This window comes from Arvicola amphibius, chromosome 10 (assembly GCF_903992535.2).
Source record: "Arvicola amphibius chromosome 10, mArvAmp1.2, whole genome shotgun sequence".
Classification (NCBI taxonomy): domain Eukaryota; kingdom Metazoa; phylum Chordata; class Mammalia; order Rodentia; family Cricetidae; genus Arvicola; species Arvicola amphibius.
Window position 1 is genome coordinate 63,358,097 of NC_052056.1, and position 20,147 is coordinate 63,378,243.

The 20,147-nt window shown below is 44.3% G+C and overlaps 1 protein-coding gene across 1 annotated transcript in view; it reads left to right on the plus strand.

The window, feature by feature from the left end:
- Lsg1 (large 60S subunit nuclear export GTPase 1) overlaps positions 1-9,293 on the plus strand; it is a 30,688-nt gene extending 21,395 nt beyond the window's left edge. Inside the window, exons 8-14 of the mRNA XM_038346010.1 lie at positions 302-703; positions 2,363-2,464; positions 2,551-2,694; positions 3,454-3,577; positions 5,730-5,809; positions 6,269-6,442; positions 8,849-9,293. Of these exons, the coding sequence (XP_038201938.1) occupies positions 302-703; positions 2,363-2,464; positions 2,551-2,694; positions 3,454-3,577; positions 5,730-5,809; positions 6,269-6,442; positions 8,849-9,028 (1,206 nt within the window). The 3' untranslated portion in view covers positions 9,029-9,293. The remainder of the gene's footprint in view (positions 1-301; positions 704-2,362; positions 2,465-2,550; positions 2,695-3,453; positions 3,578-5,729; positions 5,810-6,268; positions 6,443-8,848) is intronic.
- The last annotated feature ends 10,854 nt before the right edge of the window (positions 9,294-20,147 follow it).

Consider the following 20,147-nt stretch of genomic DNA (forward strand, 5'->3'; position numbering starts at 1 on the left):
GCAAGGTTGGAGTATAGCTCAGTGGTATAGTCTTGCTTTATATGCAAAAACGCAGTCATAGCACAGCAGAAACAGAGCAACCAGTGGGGGAGCTGACCAATCCCTTGTCTGAGGAGCGAAGGTCTGCCTCTCTGCTGATAGCCCATCCGCCTGTGTGCTCACATGGGCAGATTGCTGTGCTGTGCCCCTGTGAACCTTGTGCCTGTCTCCAGCATATTTCCTGTTCTTCTTGTGTAACTGGTCCCCTGAGTGACAAGTGCACTTACACAGGTCTGAAGGTTTGTGATTGTTATTTTATCAGGACCAAGAAAACAGTGTTGCTGAAGAAGCCAATAGAACAGAGTCTGAAAATTCCAGTTCAGATGAGAATGAACTTCCACGCAGAGATTGGCTCTCGCTTGGTGAGGAGTCCGCAAGTGACGAGGATGACAGTGAGTATGAGGACTGTCGGGAGGAGGAGGAGGACTGGCAGACGTGCTCAGAAGACAGCAGCCCTGAGGAGGAGGAGGAAGACGAGGAGAGCTGTGCTCAGGACTGGAAAGAACACTGTCCTGTCGATTCTGAGGCTCAGAACAGGAAAAAAACAGAAAACGAGCAAATGAACAATTGTAGCCAGCTGGTGTCAAAGCAGGAACTTCTGGAGCTCTTTAAGAAGCTGCACACGGGGAAGAAGGTGAAGGATGGACAGCTAACTGTTGGGCTGGTAAGATGGAGTAGATCACAAAGCTAGCACCACATGAGCGTCTTCATTCCTGTCCTTCATAGCTTCACATCCCCCAGAGAGTCAGGCTTCTGGTGCCATAGGGAGCATGCTGCCTACTTGTTGCCCCTGGCATCATGGGATCAGGACCAGGATCCACTCAAAGGAAACATTCCTGGGTTTATAGTGTTTGCATACATATTTATATTAAATGTATTCTATGATCTTCTTCCAGCTCAGTTCTTTGTCACTGAGAGACGAGAATAAGTTTTTGATATTGTTGCCAGACTTCAGTGCTGTGTTCTGTTGAGATCCTGTGATCCTTGCCAGATTATACTGTTCCATATACCATTAGGAAGAATCCAGTTCTGGGAAGGCAAACCATGACAGATATTTTCATTGCATAAACATAACAGAAATGGGAAAAAGTAGATCACATCCCAACCTAATTATATTATATATTATAATTATATTACCTAATTCTGAAGGTGACTGTGGAACTGCTCACACCCTAAGGATATTGCATGAATCTAGGGCACAGCATGGCTGTAGGGTACACAGCACAGCTCTAGGGTGCACAGCACCGCTCTAGGGTACAGCACGGCTCTAGGGCGCAGCATGGCTCTAGATGACCCATCCTTGGCTAAGGGCACATAAGCTGTTAGAGAAGACATTTATACTAAAGATCTTTCCAGGGAAACAAAACCATGGAAGCTCGCAGCAGGTATGTAGTCTCTCAGCTCTTCAGCTAAAATTAGGTGTAACTAATCCGAATTGTATTTAGACTCTTTCCTGGGTCCCATCACCTAAAATAAAACAGGAGGCCTACTTAAAATGTAGGGTCTACAGAGATGACTCAGCAACCGAGAGCACTGGCTCCTTTTATAGAGGACCTGGATTTGGTTCCTGGCACCGACATGGCAGGTCACAGCTGTCTCTAATCCCAGTTCCAAGGAATCTCAACCCTATTCTGGCCTCTGGGTATTGCCTTCATGTGGTGCGCACATATAAATGAAGGTGAAACACTCTTACACATAAATAAAAATAAAATCTTATTTAAAAAGAAAGATGAAGTAAATGGTGTTTTGATGTATTGTTCTTGCTACAGACGTGCCTTTGGAGTTAGGCGGGCATGGTGTAATTCCTAATTTCACAGTAGAACTAACCTAAACACAGAAAATTTCTTAATTTCTCTGAGTTTTAAGGCTATATTCTCTGTGCCAAAAATTCGTTTCTATGTGTATCAGAAAACCGGGTTTCTTTACATGTGTCTTCAATTTCTAGCTTTGTGAATTCTTAATTCAGGGCATCATCTGGACGAAGCTTAGCTCCCTAATCTACAAACAACTCTACATAGCCTGCCGCCTTCTGCTGGACCAAAAAGCCTGGAAGTTTTCAGATGTTCGCAGCTTGTAATTATTGTTTGCTGCCGCTCAGCTCACCCCTTGTTAAAGATGCAGTGGGAACAGTGAAGTGCCTACAAATGGAACGTTAGGGGCAGGCAGAGGGAATGAGGATATTGGGGCAACAGCAAAGTCTGCAGAAACAAAATCCATACGGCTGTGCCGTGTGTCAGAGCTGAGTCTGAGTTTGTAAAGTCAAGAGAATGAAAGGTGAACATTAGCATTTCTACCCCTCAGGTAACTTCTGGTTCTCTTCCAGGTGGGCTATCCTAATGTTGGGAAGAGCTCAACCATCAACACTATCATGGGCAACAAGAAAGTGTCTGTGTCTGCCACGCCTGGCCACACCAAGCATTTCCAGGTATTTCGAAGTTCTTCGCCACAGTGCTACTTCTCTTCCCTTCCACTCGCCATGTGTCCATCATAACCTGCTTGTGTGTCTTTCAGACTCTGTATGTGGAGCCTGGCCTCTGCCTGTGTGACTGCCCGGGCCTGGTGATGCCGTCCTTTGTGTCTACCAAAGCAGAGATGATTTGCAATGGGATTCTCCCAATTGACCAGATGAGAGATCACGTTCCACCCGTATCACTAATATCCTTTCTGTTTCAGGACCACTCTGCTTTTTAATGTGTAAAACTTTGAGAATTTTTAGGGCATTACCTTCTAACAGCATAGTTGTAGGCATTAGAAGCAAAGGCATGGTCCTTTGTATCTCCATTAGGATAGTCTCTCAAAGTTTGCTTATAATATTGTTCCTTAAAGTAATATTGTTAAGGTCTGTTTCCTAGATAATTTTTTTAGATTTATTTATTTTTATGTGTGTGTGTGTGTGTGCATATATGTCTGTGCACCTCTTGCATGCCTCATACCCCTGAAGATCAGAAGAGAACATTGGATCCCCTGGAACTAAAGTTACAGACAATCATGAGCTGCTTTGTAGGTGCTGAGAAGCGAGCCCTGGTCCTCTGCAAGAGTAGCAAGTGTTTTTAACCACTTAACCATCTTTGTAGAGATGTTTTGTTTGTTTTTTTTTTTTAATTATTTTTACAGACAGGGTTTCTCTCTGTAGTCCTGACTGCTCTGGAACTCACTTGGTGGGCCGGAAATCTCACAGAAATCTGCCTGTCTCTGCCTCTCGGGTGCTGGGATTAAAGGTGTGCACCCCCCACTATCCAGCCTTGTTATTTGAAAGAATGCATTTAAAGTGATCATTGGTGTGTGAAGCTGTTTAAATGAATAAGTAATTATACTCTGCTTAGAGGGAGAATTTGTGTCAGAAGCAGCAAAATAGTGTGTTTGGATGCTGTGGGAGCACAGTCAGTTCAAGAGTGGATTTCTTGACAAGTTTACGTTTGCCAGAATATCCCGCGACGTGTTTTGGAAGCTACCTATGGTATTAACATTATAAAGCCTAGAGAAGATGAAGACCCCTGCCGACCTCCAACCTCAGAAGAGCTGCTGACAGCTTATGGATGTGAGTTGTCTGTCATTTTAAATCATGGGCAAATGGTTCATAGAAGTCTGGAAAGGGTCACTAGGCATCAAACCCAAGGCTAGCATGAACCATACCTCCACCACCACCCCCGTTTCATTCTAATGACATAAGTACCGAATTTCATCTGATACTTATGTATCATCAGTATTTCCTGTTTGCAAGAACAAACGACCACACGTGTACAGTTGATCTACCGCTGTCCAGAGCGCTGTAGAATAAAGCCTCTGGCCGTGAATTTTAAAGGCATTTCCAAGTTACTCCAATTTTATTTTGTGTTTCTTCTTAAGATGTATTTTAATTTATGTATATGTATGAGTTGTGTGTACATGAGTGCTGAGTGCTGGTGCCCGATAGTCAGGGCGTTGGAGCTGAAGTTACTGTGATTGTGAGCCGCTCAGAATGGGTGCTGGGAATTGAATTTGGATCCCTTGAGTCCTCGGTAGGAGCCGCACACGCTCTTTGCTACCGAACCCTTTCTCCGGTGCCTACTTTGTATTTCTTTGGTTTTTGTCTTTTAAGATTTTATTTTATTTTCTGTTTTGCCTACATGCATGTCTGTGAATCATGTGTGTGCCTGGTGCCTGAGGAGGCAGTGAATGCTCTGGAACTAGAGTTAGAGGCAGGTGTGAGGCACTATGTGGGTGCTGGGAATTGGACCGGATCCTCTGAAGAGCGGCCTGTGCTTTTAATTGCCAAGCCATCTCTCCAGCCCTACTTTGTATTTCTTTAAACGCTGGTGAAATTGAAATATTTTCTCTTAACTTTTTATCAATTCTTTATAGGTTTCACATCATGCATTCTGATTCTATTCAAAAAGCAAAAACAAAAGTCTTAGCGTGGAAGATACAGTGAGTCACACAGTATACCCGTATAGTCCACACATCTTCACTCACAAGTGTTCATTGCAGTAAGTCATTGGTCTGGTTTGAGACCTCTGCTTCTGCTACACCCTCGAAACTGGGCCCTCACTGGGACTCCTCTTAGATATCCAGTTGTAGCCTTGTGTTGTGGAGATCCTGCAGCTTTGGTCTACAGGTCTGGCCCCTTTACATGCACCAGCAGTTCATAGATGGGGTGGATGTTGGGATAAAGTTGGAACATTTTTTTTCGCCAAGTTTTTGGCCTTTTATATTCTAGAAATCATAGGGGTTTTGTTTGTTTCTATGCATTGTTTCTGTCTTAATTTATAAAGCTTGTTGTTGTTGTTGTTGTTCTATATGTAACTAGATCCTGTGTAATCCTCCCCACCCTATCCACCCTCACCCTGTGTTTATGCTTGGTTTCTTGGGTGCTATAAAAGTTCCCAGTTATAATGCAGTATTTTTCCTTTGGGACTAGCCTGAGTTTGATGTTTTACATGTGGGGGTCATCCTTGTTCCCAGAGTGCAACTGTATAATATTTAATGGGGGGGGGTGTGTGCAAGTGTCTCTGTAGGGGTTTGCACATGAATACAATGCCCTCAGTGGATTCCCTGGAGCTGGAGTTACAGCTGTGAGACACTGACTGTGGGGCTGAGACCTGAGCTTGGGTCTTCTGCAAGAACAGTGCATAGCCACAGAGCCATCTGTCCAGACAGACATACAGGTCTTTCAATATATCTAAATTTATTTTTGTGTGTAATGGGAATTAGGATTCAAAATCTTTCCTTCTAAATTTAAAAGCTAGTTTGCACATGGGCTGAGTTTTGAACCCAGCCTGTCTACAAAAACAGCTGTGCTCTCCTTGCTACTCACTAAGTGAGAGAGAATTAGAGTGGTCTTGGTCTGTCTGGGAAGCTGACATCCAGATGTAGCTATTAAATTAGGGAGTTTGCTATGTTGTCTTTTGTTGTACAGATAATCTTCTCCTGCAGGTAGCCTCCATGAGTAAATGCCTAAAATCAAGGTTAGAAGGAATAACTAACTCTGAGAAACTGAACTTGCCTGTCACAGTGCTAAGTGGTTAGATATTAGATAAGCTGCAGAGTCTGCTCTGCCTTAGCTTATGATTGATGATGATGAAGTGTGTTTTATGGTGAGAGGAAATTAGTTTCTCATAGGGCTGTGGGAAGGGACCCGGTACACATCAGCTCAGTCGCCCCTGTTATGCCAACTCCTAACTGAGCTCTCACACAGTTGGTTTCTCTCACAGGCATGCGAGGATTCATGACAGCACATGGACAACCAGACCAGCCTCGATCTGCACGTTACATCCTAAAGGACTACGTCAGAGTAAGTGAACCTGTTCTATTGCCCTGAGTAAGCAAGCTTTCTTTTCCCTACACTGAGTTCTTAGCTCGTGACAGCCTGTTAAAGAGATATTTACCATTGAGATGGACTGACGCCCAGGTGGGCTGTTTCTATGGTGCTGGGACTTGACCTGTGGGCCTCACACATGCTAGACAGGTGCTCTAGCACTCAGCCCCAGCCCTCCAAAGGGACCTTGATTTCAGACTCCCACCTGATGTTCCCAGGACTAGTGTGTCCTCACATAGAAGAACACTGAAGACTACTTAGTAGAAATGACGAACAAGGTCACAGAGAAGGAAGAGTTGCTGTATGCTTCAGGGCCCTGGGAGGAGCTGGGTGTTAGTTAGGGCTCTGCAGTTGCGGCAACAGAGAGCTGCTCTGCCCTCTGCCTGGTTGACACCTCTTGGGGTAAGGCAGTTACCGTGTGCGGTTTGGCTGCAGGGAAAGCTGCTGTACTGCCACCCTCCTCCTGGGAGAGACCCTGTGACCTTCCAGCATCAGCACCAGCAGCTCCTGGAGAACAAAGCGAAGGGTGAAGAAGTACGGCAGCCGCCGGGCAGAAACCAGAGAGCTAAACAGATTGAAAATGTAGTCGACAAAACCTTTTTCCATCAGGTAAGAAAAAGAGGCTGTATTTAACTCTTATCCAATGCATTTAAAAATTCAAAATATTTACTATTTTAAGCATCTAGTAGACTGGAAAGGCAGCTCAGTAATTAAAAACACTCGCTCTTCCAGAGAACCTGAGTTTGATTCCCAGCACCCACATCATGAGGCTCACAGTTACCTGTAACTCCAGGTCTGGGGATCTAATACCCTCTTCTAGCCTTCATGGGCACTGTAAGTTCACATAACACACTTTTCTTTATATGTATATGAATGTTTTCCCTGTATCATGTGTGTGTGTCTTGAAAATCAGATGAGGGCATCAGATCCCCTGCAGTGGAGTTACTGATGGTTGTGAGCCACCATGTGGGTGCTGATATTGAACCTGGGTCGTCTGCAACAGGTACCCCACTGAGATCTCTCTCTGCCCCCACTTTTTTACTTTTGGGTCTTGCTTTGTGACTCTAGCTGACCTTAGCTTCCCTAGTGCTGAGATTACAGATGTGCACATCTGGCTCCACACACAGTTTGTATTATGCTCACACTTGCGTAGCCATTACCACCAGTTTTAGAATTTTATCACTCCAGAAAGAAACCCCATGCCGTTGATACCAACTCATTTTCTGTCTCCCATGTCAGCCACTAATCCGCTCTTTCTCTGTTTGTGGGGTTGTGTGCTCTGGACATTGCACGTGAGTGAAGCCGTGCTGTGCTTTTCTGTCCCTTCCTTAGCTGTTTCAAGGTCCGCCTGTGGCAGATCATGTGCCCGTACGTCGCTCCTTTTTACTACAAATAGGTTGCTGTAAAGAACTCTCATTCACCACTTGATAGACATTTGGGTTGTTTTCACGCTTTGGCTAATATAATTAGGCTAGGTGTGCGTGTGTATATTTGTGTAGTGTGTGTTTTCACATCTCAGGAGTAAGCCCTGCAGAACTGGAGTGCTTCAGTCGTTTGTAAAGCTGTGCTTTTAGCTCGTGAGGTGCAGCCATACTGTCTAGACATGGCTGTGGGTTTCTTGTGCCATGCTTGCCATTTGTTGGTGCTGTTTCAGCCATCTGAAGTTGTCTCTGGGTAAGTTTTTATTTCCCTGGTGCTTCGTGAGGAACAGCGGCATTTCACAGACTCGGGGTGCCTGTGCATTTCCTGTACAGAAATGAATTGTAAGAGGTTTTTGGTGGTGGTGGTGGCGTGTATGTGTGTGTTTAGGGGGACGAAACAAGGTCTTATGTGACCACCCTGGTCTTAACCTCCTGATCCTTCCACCTCCACATCCCATGTGTTCCTCCACATGCTGAAGACTTCTGCATACACCCAGAGAAGTTGTGGTGCCCAGCAGTGATCCCAATACTCGCGTTCTGCGCCACATCCACACACGAGCGGCTTCTCACTTCCACAGACAGGCATGCGTGCACATGTAAAATATAAGCAAGTGAATATTAGTAACTTGAATCACTTCATCATAACTGGTAGCTTTTTCTTTTTGTTTGTTTGGTTGGTTGGTTTTGTTATTATTTTTGTTTTTTTCAAGACAGGGTTTTTCTGTATAACAGCCCTGGTTGTCTTGGAACTATCTCTGTATACTAGGCTGGCCTCAAACTCACAGAGATCCACCTACCTTTTCCTTCAAAATGCTGGGTTTAAAGGTGTGCCCCTCTGCATCCAGCAGCTGGTAGCATTTTTTCAATGTCAGGTTTATGTACAAGAGTTAAGTCATTTGGTTGTGTTTAATGCACATATTCTTAAATGGGGACTGGAGAGATGGCTCAGTGGCTAAGAACCTATGTTGCTCTTGCAGGGAACCTGGTTCTGGTTCCCAGAGTCCGCAAGTGTCTTACAGCACATTCAGTTTGCAGAGATTTCTGAAGGCACATTGCATGTGAAAGCTGAAAATTTCTTTATGCAAAAATAAATATTTTTACCTTAAATTGATGTCCATATCTAAACCTTCACCCCTAACAGTAATATTTTACTGTGTGTGACAGTCCTGGGATATTACTTTATAATTTTTATTCATATTACTAAATAAACTGAATATTTCTTGAGCGTCAGTGTCTGGTGTGAGCTGAAGCAAATTCAAGCTCTATGTTGGGGTACACCTAAAATCCCACCGCTCCAAAGGCAGAGAACCAGGAATTCAAGATTTGCTTGGACTACACAGTAAGACCCTGACTCAAAAAAGTAGAAATTCCCAGGAAATAGTTTGAATTATGAGGGTTTGGATGGTTTTAGATGACACGGGAAGCTCTGGACTAAGCGCTCCACAAGGAGGGCTGGGAAAGAGGTGAGCTAAGAGGGAGCTGGGAGGCCTGGCATGAGGGCGGGAGTGAGGCAGGAGCCGGAGAGGAGCCGTGCGCTGAGTGACTTGCTCCTGGTCCTCAGAAGCCTGCTCATGTCTCCCGTGTTTCCTTGCAGGAGAATGTCAGAGCCCTGACCAGAGGGGTCCAGGCTGTGATGGGCTACAAACCTGGGAGTGGCCCGCTGACCACAGCTGCCATGAGTGCTGAGAATGTGGCTGGGAAGCCCTGGAAAAAACATGGCAACAGAAATAAAAAAGAGAAAAGTCGTAGGCTCTACAAGCACCTGGATATGTGAATTGGCTCTACAGAAATGGCATCTGCACTGTGCAGGTTGACAAGGACGAGAGCCACTGCTTCACGTGAGTGTCTGGGCTTTCCAGACACTGGCACTGTGGATTGCACCGGAAGTCTTGACAACTGACAGCCTTTGGAAGCACCGACTGTGGCTGTAGTAGTCACTGAGGTGCCCCCAGAAGCCTTCAGAAAACTGTGTGTAAACATGCATATAAATGCATGTTAACTTTGATTTTGAAATGTTATTAAAATTAATTTTCCACTAATTTTTTATTGGCTTAAATAGGTAAGCTGCCATTCATACATTTCATATTATAATTTTAATTTGCCAAAATATGACTAGGGGAGGGTCTGGAGATATGGCTCAGCAGTTAAGAGCCCTGATTGCTCTTCCTGAGGACCCAAGTTTGGTTCCTAGCACCCACATGGCAGCTCACGACCATCTATAACTCCAGTTTCAGGCGATCCAACAACCTCTTCTGGCCTTGATGGGTACCAGGCACACATCCATGGATATGGTTCACAGGCAGAAAGAGCTGACTGGAAATGGAGTGGGCTTTAGAAACCTCAGATCCTACCCCCAGTGACACACCTCCTCTAACACCTAATCCCTTCCAAACCATTCTACCAACGGGGGACCAAGCATTCAAATATGGGAGCCTATGGGAGCCCTTTTCATTCAAACCACCACTTAGGGTCACCTCTAGGAAGCAGAGAAAGCCCTGAGTGCTGTGTAGTGGGCACAGCCATGTCAAAGACCTCAAAGCCTTTTGCCAGCCCCTGGGCCTCACCCCAAGGGGAAATGGCAGAGGCTTCCCTTCTAGCCTGTGTGTAGATGTTGATGGTGATGTAGAAAATGTCCACAGTAGCTTTCTCCCTCTGAACAGTTTACAGGCCAAAGATTGTTCCTCAGAGGCTAGCTACACCTGTGTCCTTGATCCAGCTATATGCCCTAAACCCTGCCTCCTTGTTCAGCTCTGTAATAACCCTGTCTCTCTGGGTGAGCTTCGAGGGTGCTGTGGTTTCTCCATCAGCAAGCTCCACCCACCTGACTCCAGTTCTTGTGTGTGTGTGTGTGTGTGTGTGTGTGTGTGTGTGTGTGTGTGTGTGTATCTGTCTTCATTCCTTCACTGTCCCCGTCAAGTACCTGGAGCATGCCTCACACTCGGGCCATCCTCACCTCAAGTCTCCTAAGAGCTGGACTTACAGGTGTTAGCACCACACCCATTAAGAAACTATAGTTAGCAAATATTTATCACCCAGCTGCCTTGTAGCAGGAAAACAATCCATAAAGAAACCAAAGTTAGGAGCCAGTGGGGCCAAGCACATCACAAGAAAACTCACAAAATCAACTAACAGGCTCATAGGGGCTCACAGACCCGTTCCAACCACTTGAAACCAGTTCAAACTGGATCCAACCGGTTCAGACCAGGTTTCGACTGGTTCAAACTGATTCAGACTGGTTCAGACCAGTTAAAACCGGTTCCTACTGGTTCAGATTGGTTCAGACCAGTTCCCACAGTTCAAGCTGGAGAGACCGGTTCCAACCAGATCAGACCGGTTAAACCGGTTTAGACCAGTTCCGACTGGTTCAGACCAGTTCCAACCGTATCAAACCGGGTCACAACATTTGAAACTGGCTTAGACCGGTTCCGACCCCTTAAAACCGGTTTAGACCAGTTTAAACCGGTTCCAACTGGCTCAAACCGTTTCAGCCGGTTCATACCAGTTCTGCCCTGTTCAAATGGGTTCTGACCGGTTTCTACTGGTTCTGACTGGCTCAAACCGGTTCCAACCAGATCAAACTGGTTCCAACCGGTTCAAACCGGTTTAGACCAGTTCATATCAGTTCCGCCCTGTTCAAATGGGTTCTGAACAGTTTCTACCGGTTCCAACTGGATCAAACCAGTTCCGACCGGTTCATACCAGCTCAGCCCTGTTCAAACGGGTTCTGACCAGTTTCGACTGGTTCAAACCGTTTCCAACTGGATCAAACTGGTTCTGACCGGTTCAAACCAGTTCAAACTGGTTCAGACCGGTTAAGACCAGTTCAAATCGGTTCATACCGGTTCAGGCCTGTTATGGCCGGTTCAGACCAGTTCAAACCTATTCAGATCGGTTAAGACCTGTTATGACCAGTTAAAAGCAGTTCCAACGGGATCAAGCTGGTTCAGACTGGTTCCAACCAGTTCTGACTGGTTTAGACCGTTTCTGACCGGTTCAAACTGGTTTCTACCAGTTATAAAGGGTTCAAACCGGATCAAGATGGTTCCAACCAGATCAAACCGGTTCAGACTGGTTCACACCGGATCAAACCGGTTATGACTGGTTCGAGCCGGTTCCAACCGGATCAAACCGGTTCAGACTGGCTCACACTGGTTCAAACCAGTTCATACCAGATCTGACCGTTGAGACAGTTTCAAACCGGTTCCAACCAATTAAAACCGGTTCACACCGCTTCATACCAGTTCCGCCCTGTTCAAATGGGTTCTAACCAGTTTCGATTGGTTCCGAACTGTTCAAACCAGTTCCAACCTGATCAAACTGGTTAAAACCGGATCAAACCGGTTCAGACCCATCCAGACCGGTTCAAACCAGATTAAACTGGTTCAGACCGGATTGAACCGGTTCAGACTGGTTCAAACCGGTTCAGACTGGTTCAAACTGGATTATACTGGTCCAGACCTGATTAAACTGGTTCAGACCGGCTCCAACCAGTTAGACTTGTTTAAACAGGTTCAAACCAGATTAAACCAGTTCAGACCGGTTGAGACTGGTTTAAACTGCTTCTAGCCGGATTAACTGGATTAAACCAGTTAGACCCGTTCAGACCGGTTCGGACTGGTTCACACTGGATTAAACTGGTTCAGACTGGTTCAGACCAGTTCAGACTGGATTAAACCAGTTCAAACCGGTTCAAACCAGATTAAACCAGTTCAGATCGGTTCAGACTGGTTCAAACAAGTTCAAAGCTGCCATCTTGATTGCCGCCTCCGGAAACGGCAGCAGCAGAGGACTAGAAGTTCCCTCTCCGTCCACCATGTTTGTAGTTTTTACCTGGAAACTGAACCCCAAGACACTGGGACCCCCAGATCTCGGCCCCTGGGTCCCCCCTCGGCTCGTGACTATGCATGATTTTTCCCTTCCCTCCCTTTGATGTGCTCATGCATATTCAGGCCTTAATCCCGCCCCCAGACCCGCCCAGGGCTCCATCCCTGGGTAGACCAAGGCCTGACCTGGTACCCAGGATGCTGGTCCCAGACCCCTCCCGGGACCTCATGCCTATGCATGCACATTCCCCTCCTTCCCTTTGATGTTCTCATGAATATTCTGGGATCTGCTCCACCCCCAGACCTGCCCCAACTCTAACCCTAAACCCTACTGCTGACCAACCCTCCACCATGGCCTACCTGCTTTATTCTTAAAAAGTAAGTTGAAAATGATCCAGATATCTGTCAGTTGGTTAAATTTGTTTCATACAGCGGAATGCCACTCAGCAATAAAAGCAAACGAATTCCAAAGAGAGAAGAATGGCCGAGACATACAGCAAGATGGGTTACTCTCATCATCATTGTGTTGGATGAGAAAAAAACTCAACAGCCTGTGTTCTGCATGGTTCCGTTTTTGGGCACTACTAGAGTGGGAAGAACTCATCTTCAGCGATGGGAAGCTGACCTGGGTGACTAGAATCGAGTCACAGAGAACTTCCTAAATAATGCAAATGCTCTGTGTCTTGAAACGTTTGATGATACTATAGGGAGATACACTGAAAAAGCTCATCAAACATTTTTGCTTAAATCTTTCTTATGTAATTTATTTGCTTAGTTTTGACAAGAGAAGTAAGAGTTGAAAATCAGAGGAAGACAAACAGCACTGGGCTTCACAGAGCGAGTGGAGTGGTGGAGAGGGAGGCTGAAAGCCAGTGGCTTCCCTCCACTCTCAGTTCCTACCCTGACTTAGCCATGTCCATGGCATTGCGGGATGCGCTTCACCTCCCCGGGTTCCTACGTCCTCAGCTGCAAAGCCAATGAACTGAATTAGCTGATCTCAGAGTTTCCCTCTTTCCATAAACTTCCATTAGCTACCATCTGAAATGGTAAACCAAATAACCCCACAAGCTTCTAGTTGATACGGCGTTGCTTTTCCAGTGCTCATTGATTCTAATTCAATTCAGTCCACACTGGTACCCTGGGAGCAGCAGCATTCTCAAAGATTATATTTTCTTATACTTGGTTTTTGTCAGATGGTTTTGGGGAACACAGGTCAGAGAGATACACACATGGGCCGCTCCTGTTCCAATTGTAGGCATTTGTATATCCATCAAGTCGGGGGAACTGCTGCCTGTGACCTCAGCTAAGCCTCTCACATGAGACAGCACCCCAGATTCTGCACTGTCTGCTTTTCCAGGGCTGCTTAAAGATGAATTGAGATTTGTCCCTATAGACAGAGTGCTTTAACTTATAAAACGTGGTGCAAATATACTTTTACCTCTTGTTCCACTACCTCTTGTTCCTCTGCCTCATGTTCCTCTACCTCTTGTTCCTCTACCTCTTGTTCTTCTAACTCTTGTTCCTCTACCTCTTCCTATACATCTTGTTTTTCTACCTCTTGTTCTTCTACTTCTTGTTCCTCTACCTCTTGTTTTTTTACCTCTTGTTCCTCTACCTCTTGTTCCTCTTCCCCTACCTCTTCCTCTACCCCTTCCTCTACCTCTTGTTCCTCTACCTCTTCTACCTCTTGTTCCTCTACCTATAACTCTTGTTCCTCTTCCTCTTGTTCATCTACCTCTTCTTCCTCTTCCTCCATCTCTTGTTTCTCTACCTCTTGTTCCTCTACCTCTTGTTCCTCTACCTCTACCACTTGTTCCTTTACCTCTTGTTCCTCTTCCTTTACCTCTTGTTCCTCTACCTCTACCTCTTGTTGCTCTACCTCCTGTTCCTCTTCCTCTTGTTCCTCTACTTCTTGTTCCTCTACCTCTACCTCTTGTACCTCTGCCTCTGGTCTGAACCAGTCTGAACCGATCTGAAACAGTCTGAACCTGTCTGAACTGGTTTAATCCAGTTTGAACTGGTATAATCTGGTTCAAACTGGTTTGAACCAGTCTGAACTGGTTTGAACAGGTTTGAACCGGTCTGAACTGGTTTAATCTGGTTTGAACCTGCCTGAACCGGTTTGAACCTGTCTGAACTGGTTTGAACCGGTCTGGACCGGTCTGATCCAGTCTGAATCAGTTTGAACAGGTTTAATCCAGTTTAATCCGGTTTAAACTGGTCTGATACTGTTTTTTTTCCAGTTTGAACTGTTTTGAACTGGTCTGAACTGGTTTAATCTGGTCTGAAACAATCTGAATCGGTCTGAACTGGTCTGAACCGGTTTGAAACGGTCTGAACCGGCCTGAAACAGTTTATTCCGTTTTGAAGTGGTCTGAACCGGTTTAATCTGGTTTGAACCGATTTGAACCAGTCTGAACCGGTTTGAACCAGTCTAATTCGGTTTAATCCGGTCTGAACCGATCTGATCCAGTTTAATCCGGTTGGAAGAGGTCTGAACCGCTTTTACCCGGTTTGAAGCGGTCTGAACCAGTCTGAACCAGATTGATCAAATTTGAAGCGGTCTGAACTGGTCTTAACCAGTTTCATTTCGTCTGATCTGGTCTGAACAAGTTTGAACCGGCTTAATCCATTTTGAACTGGTCTGAACCGATTTAATCCGGTTTGAAATGGTCTGAACCGGTAGGAACCAGTCTGGACCGGTCTGAACTGGTTTGAAACATTCTGAACCGATCTGAACTGGTCTTGACTGTTCTGAACTGTTCTGGACCGGTCTGAACCGATCTGAACTGGACTGAACCGGTTTATTTGGTTTTGAACCACTCTGAACCAGTTTAATCCGGTTTGAACCATTGTGAACCAGTTTGAACCAGTCTGAAACTGTGTTAATCTGGTTTAATCCGGTTTGAACAGGTCTGAACTGGTCTGAACCTGTCTGATCAGGTCTCAACCGGTCTGAACCAGTTTAATCCCATTTGAAGCGGTCTAAACACACACACACACACACACACACAGGACACCAGGTCAGGCCTCGACCTACCCGGGGATGTAGCCCTGGGTGGGTCTGGGGGCAGAGCAGGGCCCTGAATATTCATGAGAACATCAAAGGGAAGGAGGGGAACAAGCATGCATAGGCATGAGGCCCCGGGAGGGGTCTGGGTCCAGCATCCTGGGTACCAGGTCAGGCCTCGGCCTACCCCGGGATGGAGCCCTGGGCGGGTCTGCGGGCGGGATTAAGGCCTGAATATGCATGAGCACATCAAAGGGAGGGAGGGGACGCTCATGCATAGTCACAAGCCAAGGGGGGTCCCAGCTTCTCGGGGTTCAGTTTCTAGGTAAAAAACTACAAACATGGTGGACGGAGAGGGAACTTCCGGTCCTCTGCCGCTGCCAGAAGATGGCAGCTTTGAACCGGTTTGAACCAGTCTGAACCGATTTAATCCAGTTTGAAATGGTCTGAACGGGTCTGGACCAGTTTAATCCGGATTGACCCGGTCTGAACCGCTTTGAACCAGTCTGAACGAGTTTAATCTGGTTTGAGCCGGTTTGGACCAGTCTAACCGGTTTGAGCTGGTTTGAACCAGTTTAATCCAGTCTGAACCGGTCTAATCTGGTTTTAACCAGTCTGAACAGGTTTGAAACAGTCTGAACCAGTCTGAACTGGTCTGAACCATTCTGAACCTGTTTAATTTGGGTTGAACTGGTCTGAATCCGGTCTAATCTGGTCGGAACCAGTTTAATCCACTTTGAACCGGTCTGAGCCACTATAATCCAGTTTGAATCTGTTTGAACTGGTCTGGACCAGTCTGAACTGGTTTAATCTGGTTTTAACCATTCTGAACCGGTTTAATCCGGTTTGAACTGGTTTATTCTGGCAAAGATAAGAGCAGAACTCTGCCCTAACCCTCATGGTCTTTACTTACCACCTGTATGATTCCCTGCCCCCATTGTGGACGTGGTATCATTACTCTTTTTCAAGAGATTTCTCCTTTTCAAAGTGAATCTTTATTAATTTTGATGGTATCCATTATTTTTATTCTTCTGTGGAAACAAGAACAAAACCCCTTCCCCGACATAGTACATTTCCTGGTTTCCGTTGTGAGGTCAACACATCCTTGAAATATACTGGTTGATGCAATTTAGAAGTTTTTTCTATTATCCAATGTCTCTCTGCTGCTGTTGTCCCTTTCTCATCAGTGTTAAGAAAATTTAAGGTTATTAAAGCATTATGAAATCGATTTCTGGGGGTATTTTTCATCCTTTTCTGTTTGTTCAGCATATCCTTTATGGGGCAATTTGACCTTTCTATAACTGTCTGGCCTCTAGGATTACTTGGTATACCTGTAATGTGCTTTATATTATAATAATCAAAATACCATTTTATTTTCTTAGATACATATGCTGGATCATTGTCTGTCTTTATTTGTGCAGGAATGCCCATGATGGCCATAACTTCTAATAAATGTGTGATTACTGAATCAGCCTTTTCTGTGGAAGCTATACTGAAGATTTTTATATACCAAGGAGGTTAACTTTTGTATTTTTACCTTTTGTTCCTGGTCATCAAATTTGATAATTTCTTCAGTCTTTTCAAATCTATTTACCACTGCCTTTTGTAATGTCTGGATGTCCTGTCCAGTGTTCTGCTCTACTGCCCTCACTGAAGATTCCAAAGTATGAAGTCTGTCCAGTAGAGATAATGTCTCATTCTTGGACATAATCTTTATAGCATGCACATTACCTTCCTGGTGAGACATCCTATCAATCAATCTGTCATTCCCCTTTGACAGAGTCCGATTAAGACATTCAACAGTGCGAATTCTCTCAAATAACCTCAGTACCCACTGTCATTGATTGGGTTTTATGTGCCAAATTGGCTGTTTCCTTCTTTAGAGTGCTGAATCTTCCTTTAAATAAATTACTATCAGTCTATACCATTTCCAAAAGCATCTCAGTTGACTGAGTTTTGTTAGTTAAATTGGCTGTAAACTTCTTCACATTTCCAACCTCTTTCCTGAGAAGTGTGATTTCAGTCTTAAAATGCTGTACCATTTCTAAAAATGCCTCATTCCTGGCCCTATTGTCAAAACAATTTTTAAAGAAAAAAATATTGAGTAGAAGACTAATCCCCAGAAAAAAAAATAGTAATGTAGAAGGGGCATCATCATATATGTCTCCTAAAACTTCAAACATAGACACCTTGGATAGATAGATTGTCTGACACTGTCCTTTTAAATTAGCAACTTATGCTCTATATTTAGAATATTAAATCTTACCTGTGGTTCAGTTATCTGGATTAGATGCAATAATTGTAACCTGCCAGTAGGTGTCTTGGGCCACCTACAAAACTAATCCAGTTGGGGTAGTGGTGCATGTGAATTCCACTGAGGCTGGTCTGAAATCTCATTTCAGAGCAGAATGCTCAAAGATAAATCACAGACTGTGTGCTCTGTGGATGTCTAGAGCAATGGAATAGGCAAATGCAAACAAATCGTTAGAAAGCCACAGAACAACGGGCTCAGACAGGGAAACCCACATCTCACCGAAATGTCTACAGTGCACCCTTGTGGGAGGCAAACAGTAGGGTGCGTGGATACTTGAAGCCAATCCGAGGTGTGTAAATGGTAAGGAATTGCGGCTGATCCATAGAAAAGCTACTGTGCACGATTCTACATTAAACTGCTGGCTCCATGCATAGGCCATGGCCTGCTGAGGAATGGTTTGCGCTGAGCCAGGCTGGCAGCAGGCAGCAGAGCCAGGGGTTCCCAACCAAAATGCTGGGCGCTACATAAAGCGGCAAAACAATCACACATCAGTTAAGAATTAGGGATAAAAAAAAACGGTTATATATTTGAGGTGGAAAACTTAAAGAGCACCATTCCAAACAACAGTCTTCTCATTGCAAAGAGGAAACAGAGAGTCTAGCCGCTGGAAAGGGAGCCAGAAGAGAGAGGGCACCTGGTTCCTGATTCTTTTCAAAGTATAAGAGACCACACACCAGTTGTCTGGTATCTTAAAGGCTATTGGCTGAAGGAGCAGAAGGAGTTCCCGCAGCGTGTGTGTGTGTGTGTGTGTGTGTGTGTGTGTGTGTGTGTGTGTGTGTGTAATGTTTAGGGAAGGATGGGTCATACTTACGTATAGAAAAACATGGCATTCTAGCTTGTAGTAAGACCAAGAATCTCCCTATGTGTTGAGGCTGGGCAGGGTGACCAATTATGGGAGGTAGGTTCCCCAAAGCTAGAATTAGAGTCAGAGACAACTGCTGTTTCTTCTTTAAAAATATCTCAAGAAGACTAAGCAACGCAACTGTAACATCTATGCAAAGTGTCTAGGACTGTTCCATGGAGGACCCTGGGCTCTCAATGAACCCAGGTTATTTGATTCTCTAAATGCTCTTGTGGTGTCCTTGTATATCTTTGGAAGATCTCCTTCTACTTACCAGCTCTCAATATCCCCACTTCTCAAGGCTATTGCTCCAGATATAAGTTAATAAATACATATGCTCTTCCAGATACTCTGGATCCCAACCATTCAGTTAGTAGTTAATTTACTAGCTAACAATTTCAGGAAAAAGAAAACAAAAAGTATTGTGTACTGTGTATGGATATGTAAAAGCAAACCAATTCTCCTGGCAACAGAAACTTCCTTTAAATAATCTTGTTTATTCACCATGTCATTATACTTGTGAGAACTCACACAAGATTTCTAATTTGCTCATGTTATGAAACATTGGTTCCATGGCTATATCCTGAATTTCAATGAGTCTTTTGTGAAAAGTAACTGTGTTCATAGAATAATATACCAGGGGACCTTGGGGGAGGACTAAAGCGGAGAGGGGAGAGGCAGGGAGGGGAACAGAGAAAAAATGTAGAGCTCAATAAAAATCAATAAAAACAATATTGAATACAATAGTGCATTTGCACAATATATACTCCTTCAAATATGTACTCCCTTTTCTCCTGTGTTAGTAAATGAAAGAACAAGTTTATTCGATTTTTCTGAAATCTTGTTCCTTTTCTTTGAAAAGGAGATAATAAATTCCTCCTTTTACTTCTGAACTTTGACTTTATATACTGGGAAACTACCTACCACAGGGTTGGCCTGATATCTTCCAAGTCAAATATCTTTCCTCACATATTAGGAAACTCATTTCTTTTTTCTTCCATTTTCTAAAAATTTCCTTTTAATCCCTTCTATTTCACCCCCATCTTCTCAGGCATGTGGTCTTTCTATGGTTTAATTTTCATCTGCTTCTATTCTGGCTTCATAATGTGTTGAATTGCTTGTTGTAGATGTACCATATTTTCTTTATCCATTCTTATTTTGAGTGTCATCTAGGTTGTTTTCAGTTTCTTACAATTAAAAATAAAACTCCAAAGAACACAGTGGAACAAGTGACCTTGTATATGATTGAACTTTCTATGTGAAAATGTCCAAGAGTGGTATTGCTGGGTCTTAAAATTGATTGTTTCCAAATATCCCAAGAAATTGTTATATTTATTTACAGAGGTGCTACACAAATTGTCACTCCCACCACCCCTGGGGAGGTGTTCCCCTTGTTCCACATCTTCTCCAGCATAAGCTGTCATCTGTGGCGTTGATCTTATCCATTCTCACTTGTTAAAATATAATCTGAGAATATTTTGATTTTTCATTTCCCTAATGACTAAGGATGGTGATTAGTAGTTTAAGTGCATCTTGGCCATTTCAAATTCTTCTGTTGAGAATTCTCTGTTTGATCTGTTCCCTTTTTTATTGATTATTATTGAGCCCTACATTTTCTCTGCTCCCCTCCCTGCCTCTCCTCTCCCATTCAACATCCCCCAAGGTTCCCATGCTCACAATTTACTCAGGAGATCTTGTCTTTTTCTACTTCCCATGTAGATTCAATCTATGTATGTCTCTCTTAGGGTCCTCATTGTTGTCTAAGCTCTCTTGGATTGTGATTTGTGGGCTGATTTTCTTTGCTTTATGTTGTTCCCTATTTTTAATTAGATAATTTGTTGTTTTTTTAAGTCTAGTTTCTTGAGTTCTTTATTTTGGAGATCAGCCCTCTGTCAGATGTGGAGT